The following is a 12,591-nucleotide window of genomic DNA, read 5'->3' on the forward strand; positions in this document are numbered from 1 at the left end:
GCAGTAGAAAAATCATTCATTTCAGTGATTCAATGAAGGACTCTTCTATCTGGTATTTGCTACAAAGGTAAAATGAAGTGGTTTCCAATATAAGTGAGTATGAGGGCTGACAGCATTATTGAACAGCTTGGATATTAGAAAATAACAAGGGTGTGCTAGTAATGGAAATGGTCCACTAATAAACATCATTGGCATAGGAGTGCTTGCAATTGGAAACAAAGTGATAACTAGTCCAAAGTGATACAGACAAAACATAAGAATTGAGCATTGAGATTCCAAGCTGTGTTCTGCGCAAGCATAGGCATCTCAAGAATGAGTCATATCAGGGAAGCAGAATGTATTAAATATTTATGTTGTTGACCAGCAGTTAAAACGAGTTTGTTGATTCAGCACGTTTAGGATCAGTCAGCACTGATAAGAATGCTGACCCCGCTCTCCACCCTCCAGTCCACTTAATTCAGCAAGAGTCAAAGAAAAGGTCCAACCCACTCTCCCTATGTAGTATCAGCAGTGTCCAAGGGTTACTGATCATGGGTCAACATATGTCACTAAGCCACTATTCTACTGTGGGGCAAGGTGAGGAGGCAGGCCCCAAGAACTACCACAACCGATGCAGGGACTGAACTTGTGCCATTGATGGTATTAGGCACTACACTCTTAGCCAACTGAGATAACTGACCTCGCTAAAGGTTCATTATGTACATCCCCTCCCCGTCAGATCCTTCCTACACACCCAGAGTCTCACCCCATCCGCACGTTGCCCTTGAGGTGGCTCTGGTGGGGAAGAGACCTTTGTCCACCTCATTGTGGAAAGTGCCTTTGCAAAGAAGTTCTGGAGAGAGATGCATTGGTTTTTGTCAAGGTTCATCCCGAGCAACGCCGTGACACCGGACTCTGTTCTATGGGTTGTTCCCAGGGACACACACTGAGACAAACATCAACTGCAGCTGGAAGAGCATCAACTCAGTGAAAAACGCTCTTTGGTCTGCTGAAACTTGTTGGCCTTCCAGTGCAAAGAGTTGTCCCCGACCAAGTGTTGCAGACTGGCACGTTGTAAGGTCCAGGACTACATGCTGAGGGATGCACTAAAGCTTTGGGCAGCTGCTGCAGAGGCACAATGGGGAAAGGTCACTGTCTAAGACTTTTTAGCCATAGTGCACTGAGGGGCTGGGAATTGTATAGACCCCTCAGGCTATATGACTCACATTGAATGTATGCAGTGAATATTACATGTATCACAATTATATTGAAGCACCTCAGAGTGCAACATGATCTATGCATTCTTATGACGTGGCAGATGATGTGTGCCAGGTGGGCCAAATCCACGAGGGAAACTTGGTCACGCTATCACAATGATTTTGCGATTTGTGTTTATTACGAGATGCGTGCACTGAATTCAGGGTAATAAGTCCACCAAGATGTTTAGAAATTTGCAAAAAATTAAATTGAAGTATTTATTAACAAAAGAAAAGATTTCAAGCAGATACATAAGACTACAAATTACTATTATAATAACTTCTAAAATTCCTAATCGACCTGACTCCCAGTTACACTCCCTTTAAGGTAACTGTCCAAAAATAGATTTTAGATTTTAAACAGATTCAGCAAATGAACACAATACTCTGGATAGTAGAATTCCAAATGGCTTTTCTCTAGCTTCAGTTTCAGTAGACAGCAGACTTATGCACAAATACTGGAGGCTTCATTAAGGCTATTTCACACACTTCTGTTAGATCTCACTTGGCCTTCTCCTCCTTTATATACCTTTCTCTCTTTTTAATCTGTAAATTCTATTGTTCCATATGCCTTTGAAACTGTATCTTCATCATAACATAAACATTTTCATGGTGCCAATATTGCCAGTAACCTTTGGGAAAAATAAACACATTCCTTAGCCTTGCTTATCTGGCTAGTTGTAAACAGACTGAGGTCCCTTTGAAATCCAAATCTCCCTTCATCTATCTAAAATTGCAAATCCCCTTCGCACCTTACATGCTAAGCCAACATCCATGTTTACTCATTAGCATATCAAGCACCTAGCTTCTTTTGATGAGTTAAAGTTTGCAGCCTACTTGAGTCCAAATGTAATTAAATCACAAACAGACAGACCCAACTATACTTACTCCCATAAACCTACTTTACAATAAACCAGAAAAATATTATGAAAATTATTATATTTTCATGGCAGTAGAACGCTTGACTATAATTGTACTTTCTGTAATGGCCACTTTGAAATGTTTTTCAATGTTCTTGCAGATACTTTATGAATAAAATATATTTTTGCAACAAGAGAAAAGTAGACCATTAAAATCGCTGGCTCTCCAGCGAACTGTGTTCTCATTGGCAAAGCCGCAGCTTCCCCTGTTACAGAGAAAGGATTCCCAATATTCTGCAGTGGCCCTGAATTTCCTCAGGCTTTCCACCGGCAGCATCGCCGTAACTTTGCCAGAAGTGCGGCAGGTTTTCAACACAGCCCCGGCAAAGTCACATCAACGCCGTGGGGAAAACAGGAGGGAAATTCAGGGGGCTGACCGTTTTGAATTATTTTTGGTTGAAGGTCCTCCAGCTGCACTGAATGGTACTTTCCATTTTCTTTTTGTTTTATTAAAGGTTTTCAGGGCAGCATTCATTTCCTGCATGAATGAGCTTCAGAATGATTGTGGTCTGACCCTTCAAGAGCAATCGCCTCCCTGGATACACATTGCCTATAACATTTTCAAAAGCCGTCTGCATAATTTGTCCAAGACAATTGCTCTGTATCCAAAAATCCTGGAACACATTTATAATTATCTACAGGGAACAATGGATTCTAACCCTCAGGAAATGGTGAGTCTTATGAAGATATTGCAGAATGTTTAAAGTTTATGAAGAATTGATGGTAAAACACAAGGTTCTTTTAAGTTATGATTTGAAACCATTCTTAAATATGCCTCTGTACTCATTCAACTGTTTTACTGACAAGCTAGACCCATTTTGTTTTGTCCTTCAGTCATTCAGGCTTAACCTTACTTTGGAAGTATGATAAATATATATATATATATTTGCGTTATTCAATTAAAGACTGCCCTTGTATCATATTTAAGCGTGCACATTTTGCACTTCTGTTATCCTAACCCTTGGTTCTACAAAACACTCAAATTTGCTGGTTATGCTGAACTTGTATGGGGCACTAGTTAGGCCTCAGCTGGAGCATTGTGTACAGTGCTAGGTGCCACACTTTAGGGAAGATGTGAATAATTGGAGAGAGTGCAGAAGAGGTTTACAAAAATGGTTCTGGGGATAAGAAGCTTCAGTTATGAAAATAGATGGGAAAAGATGGGACTGTTCTCCTTGGAAAGGAGAAAGGTAAGAGGAGATTTGATAGAGTTATTCAAAATTGTGAGAGGGCTGGACAGAGTAGATAGAGAGAAACTGTTCCTGCTCGTAAAACAACCGAGAGCGCACAGATTGACAGTGATTTGTAAAAGAAGCAAATGCAACGTGAGAAAAAACTTTTTTCACAGCGAAAGTGGTTCGGGTCTGGAATGCACTGCCTCAAAGGGTGATGGGGGCAGGTTTGATCGAGGCATTCAAGAGGGCATTAGATGATTATTTAAATAGAAACAACATGCAGGGTCACGGGGAAAAGGCAGGAGAATAGCACTGAGTCATAATCCTCATTCGGATAGCCGGTGCAGACACGATGGGCCGAATGGCATCCTGCTGCACCATAACACTTCTGTGATCCTGTGTTGTGTTTCTGATGACTTAAGTCAATTCTCGGAAAGCTTTGAATAATGAGAGTATCTGTTCAGCCTCCTCAGTAACAACCAGGAGGAACAGTGGGATTATGATAAGCGATTACTTATCTCTTCTGGTTCTCTGCTTCTTCCAGTTGTATTAATTGAATTAAAAGAAAGTGACTTTCTTGAGTCCTGTGAGGTAAAAATACTAGTTAGTGCCAGTGAAAATTTGATAACTCTTAATTTATGTATTTTGAACAAGAATGTTGAATTCAATAAATCTCAACTATAGCCTACTCATGAAGAGCTGACTACTTCTTAAAAAGGACTTGATGCAAACGTTTAAAAGATCATAGCCTTTTAAAGATTTGCCCAGGGGCAAAACAAAGTAGACAAGCTCTAGGCTATAAGAATCATGTGTTTTGTTAGTCGAGTAAAAAGCAGCATGAATGTACATCAAAGAAAATTGACTTAAAGGCTTTAGCTTTCCCAGGTACAAAGGATTACATTGCTGCTAATGATATGGAGAGAGGAGAAAATGCAAGTGGCATAGTCTTGTTAAACACTCGCTGTAACTCTAGATATTGCAGAATGATAAGCACTCATTTAAAGTGACCATGGACAATATTATCAAGCAGACATTTTATAAAGTTGTGCTTGTTTGTGCTGCAGCACTAGGGGGAGCACTTTTTGCAGATGCAATTAGTGTTGCAAGAGTTAAGTGTTGCAGCCGCTGCATGTTCCATTCTAAAAGTATCCCTCAAAATGAAGACCAGGATAGCAAAACCATGGCAGAATGGTGGTGGTGGGGGTGGTGGGTGGGGGGCGGGGTGGAGAAATGCCAATGACAAAGTAGCGGCAGTGCCAGCAACAATAACTGGTTTCTTAAATGCTGCATCCAGCTCCCTTCCAATGAATGTGTCAGCTCCAACATGTCATAGTGGAACCAACCAATATCCACCAAACAACTGTGCCCAAACTACCTTGCCCAAAAGTTTCTAGCTCAGTTAATTGAGTATAATTTGTTAACCTTCTTAAATAAAAAAAGCCATCACCCCAATGTGGGGCACAAGACCATGACCCTGGGATTAAGAGTCCCATACCAACTCAGGCTGAGAAGGACCTTGCTCCACAAAGCCGTTCCAACTTGGGTGACTGCACCACAACTCACTGTCCAAAACTTTTCAAACTTTTGTCTCCCGCTGGTCTGAGCAAGAAACTTTTGGACAATGTCGTTTGGGCACAGTTCTTTGGCCAATATGGTTTGGTCCATTATGAAATGCTGCAGCAGACACATTTAATGTTATTTTGCTGGCACGACCACGACTTTCCCATTGGATTTTCCCCTCATTCTCTGCCTTGGATTTACTGACCTGGTCTTCGTTTTGAGGGATTATAAACACTTAGAAAGTGAGGCTTTAAAACTTCACCGATGCTCATGCCGCTGACTGGAAAGGCAACAGGAGCAGTTGCGCAAATGCCAGCAAGCGCGGTGTGGGCTTGGTGCACACATGCAATCGTTCCTGGTGCCTTTCCAGTCAGCGGCAGCAAAGTGTATTGTAGAACCTGATAAAGGCATAAAGAAATGTAACTGCTTCCACAGTTACCAATGTTAAAATGATGTTCAAGGGAGCATCTCTTCATAAGTGTATTGTTTGTACTTATTTTTCAGACGCTTGACATATTTGCAGCTTATGCCTGTGTTGAAAGGATTCAAGCTTTAGATATTGTGACAATCGAGGACTGTAAAGAATTAATAGAAATAATGGAAACCGTACAGCCATCGGTTAAACTCATTTATGATAAAAACTACATCAAAGCATGCAGACCAATATGCCAGCAAACTATTGCTGAAATCAGGCAAGCCTCATATTTTGTTCATCTCGTGCTGTACCTGCTGATAGATATGTTGTTTCATGTTGCAAACCTGCCCCACCCTGTTTCAGATCTGTGGCTATGGTCAGGATTTTTTGACGACAGGGTTTCCCTTCCCGCCATCCAAAGAGTTGGCGGACAACACATCCCTGCCAATACTGCCTGGTCCGCAGCCATTTAACGCTCCAACAAACGTTAATTGACTTCAGGAAGGACGTCCTCCTCTCTTGGGAGGAAGCCCCGCCCCAGAGAGTTGCCGGCCAATCTGATTGGCCAGCAGCCCTCTAATCCCTGCAGCGACAGAAGCAGCAGTGGACGGAACTGGGACTGCAAGCAGTTCCCAGAGCCTCAGTCCCGGGAGTCCAGGAACTGGTAAGTTTTAGTAGCTTCAGGGTGGGGAGGGTAGTTGAGGCTTGGGGAGGTGGACAGAGCGGGGGTTGGGGTATGTTCGAGAAGCCTGTGATAGGGGCAGAGCCCTTGCAGAGGTCAGGCATTTTGCAGGGGAGGGCGCCCGTTGTTAAGCGGAGTCTGCTGATGGAGGCACCCCACCCATCCCATCCCCACCCCCCCCACCACCCGTGGTCTGACCATGGATAATTTTAGGCTCCTGACTTGCTGCTGTGCTCCTCTCACCAGCCTGAAAATTGAAGCTGGGCGAAAATAGCCCTTAAGTGGTCAATAATTGGCTACTTAAGGGCCTCAAATGGGACAAGGGCAGGCGGGCCTCACCTGTGTAGAATTGCCGAGAGGTCGGGGAGGATGAGAACTCGTCGGGAATGCCATCTGACAAATTTTGTGCTCACCCCCTCGCCTTCAAACCCGCTGGTGTGGAAACATAAAATTCTGCCCATGTTTTCCTTCAGTCTCTAATATAACTGGAGAAGTCAATGCAAATATAAAATGTATTTTTCCTCAATGTTTTCTCATTAGTGACCATGAACCTGGACAAGAATGATCTAGTTAACACAGGCCAACATACAAATTTCATACTCTTTGTGATCTGAGACATCCATTGTTTTACCAGTATATGTAATGCATGATTTTAGCATGTTGTATGGTAGGAGAGAGCAAAGGGCGATGCAGGTCTATTAAGAGAGAGGAGAGCAGTGGCATTAGCTTTGGTTTGCTTTAACAAAATAGCCAGGACAGACAAGTTGGGTTGCATTTTGTCCCTCCTTGTGAAAACACACCTCACTGCTACCTACCACGTGGGATCGAGCACTCAGCCTGAAGGAGATTGTGATACGAACTGATTGTATCCCCTTCTATATACCATCACCTAAATGCTAAGACGAATGTGCACTTTAGTTCTGATAACGTTTATACTTTTTTATTCTTACCATGATTCATTTCAATTTTAGAATCGTATAAAGAGTAGTAACATTATTTATTTTATTGTCTGTTAGATCAAACTGGGAATGTGCACTTGTGTTGGGCGTGTTTATCGAACATGTCGTTTTCAGTGTCGCTGACACCGATGTCAAGTTAAGGCACATTGCTGTAAAACATTGCGCACAACTTCAGAAGGTAAAGAACAAAACTCTGCAATGAATGAGTTTGTCATCATGTACACAGTGACTTGTATATGGCAATTATTATGTTTTAAATAATTTTAGGCTTATAAAAACATATTTGCTTGTCGAGAATACTAAGCACATGCGATTTCTGGATGTCTCTTTATCTTTCTCTTAATTATCATAGATTGACATTTAACACTTATATCGTGTGAAAATATCTCATCTGTTTGCACTGCGAATAACTCACTGTTTACACCATGACTGAGCAAGAGATTACGTTGCAAGTCACACAGGGGTCATCTTCCTAGTGGTGCAAAGTTGAAGAAAAACTCTACACGTTAGCCTAGCAAAACGATTATTCTTTAACTTTACATGCATATATCCTGCAATTCCTCATTCATAAGCTGGTCAACATGAGTGTCCTTTTCATACCAGTAACTACTTGCTTTAGGAATTCCACCCATTATTTATCACCATCTGTTCTTTATTGAGAAAGTCAACATTCGGTTTCTGCCCCTCGTATAAATTCTTTTGCAGATTTTACATAAAATCTCAACTATATCAAAACTTCAATAGAACTTTTCTCAAAATTTCAAGGCCACCATCCTCAAGTATCCTGAGGTTAAATAAAGGAAAGGCTAAATTAGCTTAAAACTGCCCCAAAATCTGCCAGACTTAGAAGAATGTCTTACCAAAAGAATACAAATTCTGTTTTCCATACCAGCTGTCTTTACTGAAATGCCAATTTTTGTCCAGTTGTGGTCATTTTTGTACCAAAGCTTATACAAGCCCCTCACAGCCAACAAAGTGAAGATGCTTTCTGCTTTCTGGCTGTGCTGTAAGGAAACAGGAGTCCCTTGACCCTTTTCCACTGTTCAGTGAGATTATGGGTTAGGCCAGCATTTATTACCCATCCCTAACTGCCTTTGAGAACTGAGTGGTTTGCTAGGCCATTTTAGCGAGCATCTACAAGTCAACCACATTGCTGTGGGTCTGGAGTTACATGTAGGCCAGACCAGCAGATTTCCTTCCCTAAAGGGCACTGGATGGGTTTTTACAACAATGATTTCATCATCATCATTAGACCTTTAATTTCAGATCTTTTTTATTGAATTTAAATTTCACCATCTGCCATGGTGAGATTCAATCCCAAGTCCCCAGATCTTTACCCTCAGTCTCTAGGTTACTCGTCTAGTGACAATACTACTATGCCACCACCTCCCCTCTGTGACATAACCCTAAATCCCTTAATAACTTTGATTACCAAAAATCTATCAGTCTTTAGCTGTTTCCCTTAATATCTTAAAAATTTCAATCAAATCATCTCCTTAACTTTCTAAATTCCAGGGAGTACAACTATCGTTTGTGTATTCAGCCAAGGGTCTCAGAGACGAAACAAATCCATTCTCAAATCCTTTGAGAAGGCAGAATGTCAACAAAAAATTCCTTAAGAAACCCTTTTCTCAGAAGAAGCTTCCAAGTTAATTTTATTTAAAGGCTGAAGGTCCATCAATTGTATTGCTCATAACATAAGAGGACAAAGACTTAATGCATCCTTATGACACTCATCTGCTCCTTCCTTTCTCTACTGTGATAATGGCGGCACTAATTCATTTCATATAAACCTTCTTTTAAAAATAGTAGATAGAAGGAAGTTGTAAGGGCATGTTAACTGTTTTTTCCATTTAAAGCACAAACAGTAATTTCTAGACGTGGCTCTCATAATAGGAAATGAGTTTTTGATAAGAGGATCTGTATATTGTCATTTAGAAGTTTCCTGTGCTTTTGTCCCTGGAATTATTCCATTTCCTTATGAAGAATTAGTTTTGTGGTTACATTGAACAGTGACAACTTATTCAACGGTTTAACACAGATTCTCAGAACATCCGCTGATTTGAAAAAGAACAGAACGGTTGAAGCAGTTATTGAAGTTTTGCAGATGTGCAATGAGGAAGCTAGTCACTTGGACTACAGGTAACATTCACCCATAAAGACGCCATTCGTTGACACAGCCCATGTAGTTCCTGCGAATAATTGTGTTGCTGGGTGTTAAAGTGTCACTTTTGGCCAGCAGCTCTATTCAGTTTGCCTTTGTTCCTTAAATTAGTGCTTGGCATCCATTACATGATGCTGCAACACATAATGCTACAACATTGCCCAAACATGGAGAATGTCAATTGGCCTAATGTTTCTACATCTAAATCAAAAAGACGCTGAATATATATTCGAGCAGCTTGGCTGCAAATGCAGTATCTCTATCTTCTCTATCAACTAGGTTGGGAGGGGTGGTGGGGGGGCATCAAATTTCTTGATGTCTGGAACTGGAGGTGGCAGGACTCACTTGGTTAAGTGGATCATTTCTTTGCTGATCGCACTGATGCAAGTTGTGGCTAATTCTGAAGCCTCTCCTTTTGGAAGAGAATGCAGGATAGAAAAACAGGTGTTAAATTAGGGAACTGTCGATATACTATAAAATACTGCGGATGCTGGAAAGCTGAAATAAAAATGGAAAAATGCTGGAAAAGCTCAACAGGTCTGGCAGCATCTGTGGAGAGAGAAACAGAGTTAACGTTTCGAGTCCGTATGACTCTTCTTCAGAGAAAATTGTCAATATTGCAATTTCTTAATATTTTCTTACTGTGTTCTACCTCAGATATGGTATCAAAGAATGTCCAATCTGCCTTGAGGAGCTGAAGGATCCAGCTTGCCTTCCCTGTGAACATGTATTTTGCATCAACTGTCTGGAACGTTCATTTGAAGTTCAGCCTTTTTGTCCAAAGTGTAAGGCAACTGTGCCAAGTTCGTTTAAAATCGAAGTCTCCATCCGGTTAAAGTAAGTTTGACTCTTCCAAACCAAGTTTCAGAGTTTTATCCTTTGTCTAATTACTTTAATAAAAGAGTACAAGAGTTTGTGCCTAAATTAATTATTTCTTTGGGGCATTGTGAGCAGGATTTTCTGCTGGATTTATGTTGAACCAAGCTTCTCTCCAGCAGACTAGGGTCACATCTTAGGGTTTCTGTTGAAAGTGTATGGGAGGTAGAATACGTCTTCCCTAACATACTGTTTGAGAATGTGTTAACTGGGACTCACATTGCACCGGTCCCCCCCCCCAGCCCCTGTCCCCCCACCACCCACTACCCACCGCCGAACACAAACCCCTACCCTCAACCTTTCACTATCCTTCCCCCTTGCTACACTCTGGCTGCTTTTTTTTTCTTCATTCGTGGAATGTGGGGGTTGCTGGCTGGGCCAGAATTTATTGCCCATCCCTGATTGCCCTTGAGAAGGTGGTGGTGAGCTGCCTCCTTAAACCGCTGCACTCCATGTGGTGTAGGTACACACACAGTGCTGTTAGGAAGGGAGTTCCAGGATTTTGATCCAGTGACAGTGAAGGAACGGCGATATATTTCCAAGTCAGGATGGTGAGTGGCTTGGAAGGAAACTTCTAGGTGATGGTGTTCCCATGTGTCTCCTGCCCTTGTCCTTCTGGGTAGTAGCTGTCATGGGTTTGGAAGGTGCTGTTTAAGGAGCTTTGGTGAGTTGCTGCAGTGCATCAGTGGTACACACTGCTGCCACTGTACTTCAGTGGTGGAAAGGGTGAATGTTTATGGATAGGGTGCCAATCAAGCAGGCTGCTTTGTCCTGCATAGTACCCAGCTTCTTGAGTATTGTTAGAGCTGCACTCATGTGATTGCACTGACATGATAGGTGGCTCACAGGCGATGACCTCACCTTTTACTGTAACCTCCTCGCCTGATTATACTTTTCTCTACCTGCCTGGCCCAATTTACCATAGTGATAGTGCAACCCTGGTCACCAAGTCTCACCTTGATCCATCACTCTACTCCTTTGTCATTTTTCTCCTTTAAGCACCTCACCTAATTCCAACCCTCTTAACTCTCCTTTTGAATTCTTGTTCTCTGATGCCCATCCATACCACATACCAAATTTCTCACTGAGATATCGTCACTGCTTTCCTCAGCTTCTACACTTGAGTCACTCCTTATCTCCAGTGATTTAGCTTCCATCTCAATTCACTTCTAGGCTGAGTTCACTGCTGTCATCATCGCTTAACTTCTCCCCCCGCCAGATACTTACTCACTTACCCACATTCATAGCTGTCCCTTTGCTTTTTTATGTGGCCTCTCTATTCCCATCATCTGAAGACAAGATTTGGCCTGCTCATGTCCTTGTATACCCAGCCATTCGAATGTTTTTTAGTAAAAATAAATGTAAACTAAAATGTGACACCTAATGACTTAAAAATGGACCCCAATGTCTGAACGATCTACAGAAGCAGTGAAAAGTTATCGAATTCTAATATATCTATTAAAAACAGCAGGAAATAAAACTACAGATTCATGATCAGACTGGAATACTGTTATCAGTTCTGCTGAAGAGCTGTAGATCGGAACTGCTTGTGAACCAGTACCAATGTTCTCCTGTACAATGCATAGGCACATTTAGGTTTTTTAAAAAATTCTTCCATGAAATGTGGGCATCGCTGGCAAGGCCAGCATTTGTTGCCCATCCCTAATTGCCCCTGAGAACTGAGTGGCTTGCTAGGCCATTTCAGAGGGCATTTAAGACATTGCTTGTGGGTCTGGAGTCATATGTAGGCCAGACCAGGTGAGGACGGCAGATTTCCTTCCCTAAAGGACATTGGTGAGCCAGGTGGGTTTTTACAAAAATCAATGATAGCTTCATGGTCACCAACACTGAGACTCAATTCCAGATTTTATTAATTGAATTTAAATTCCACCAGCTGCCATGGTAGGATTTGAACCCATGTCTCCAAAGTACTAGACTGGGTCTCTGGATTAGTAGCTCAGTGACATAACCACAACACTACCGTTTCCCATCAAGTATAGCATGAATGATCTGGTATTGTGATGTTGTAGTCTAACACTACAAAGTACTTATATCCCTAAAATGTATACTTTTTGATTTGCAGAAAGGCTTTGGAAAAACATAATAACTTCCGTCAGAAGTGCAATATGTTTTTCATGGAGGTTGTTTCCAGGTTTTGCTTCAGTGAAGATTCTCCACCCAGTGATGGAGTGATTATATTGCTGCTGTCATTACTAATCGCAGTCAGGGAATCACCTAAAGGTTTGTATTGATGTAGAATGTAATAAATCTCCACCCACCTTAGCATTGAAGATTTCACTCTGTCTTCAAAGTTTGATATGACAGGTGCCTAATGCTTAAACTGGGCTGAGGCTTCAGGCCTATATTGTACCCAAGGTGTCCCATTGTGGGGGATGAACAAGCTTCAGCACATTAGGTACATGACAATAATGCAGTTGGCTAAGTCTCACACATACAACAATAGTCTCACAGTCTTTTGGAACAACCACAAAATGACACACTAAATAGAAAGAAAAGCTGCCTGAAAAGATGCTTGGACCCCAAATAGTGAAGATAACACCTATTGTCTCAGTCTGGGGATTTCTTTCCATTCCACGTGCAATTC

General features: G+C 41.7%; 1 protein-coding gene across 1 annotated transcript in view; it reads left to right on the forward strand.

Moving 5' to 3' along the window:
• LOC144699829 (E3 ubiquitin-protein ligase rnf213-alpha-like) overlaps positions 1-12,591 on the forward strand; it is a 158,955-nt gene that overhangs the window by 96,821 nt on the left and 49,543 nt on the right. The window contains exons 43-48 of the mRNA XM_078571116.1: positions 2,611-2,826; positions 5,395-5,582; positions 7,004-7,124; positions 8,988-9,088; positions 9,768-9,947; positions 12,070-12,227. Coding sequence (XP_078427242.1) covers positions 2,611-2,826; positions 5,395-5,582; positions 7,004-7,124; positions 8,988-9,088; positions 9,768-9,947; positions 12,070-12,227 — 964 coding nt within the window. The remainder of the gene's footprint in view (positions 1-2,610; positions 2,827-5,394; positions 5,583-7,003; positions 7,125-8,987; positions 9,089-9,767; positions 9,948-12,069; positions 12,228-12,591) is intronic.

The sequence above is a fragment of the Cetorhinus maximus genome, chromosome 24, assembly GCF_964194155.1.
Source record: "Cetorhinus maximus chromosome 24, sCetMax3.hap1.1, whole genome shotgun sequence".
NCBI lineage: Eukaryota > Metazoa > Chordata > Chondrichthyes > Lamniformes > Cetorhinidae > Cetorhinus > Cetorhinus maximus.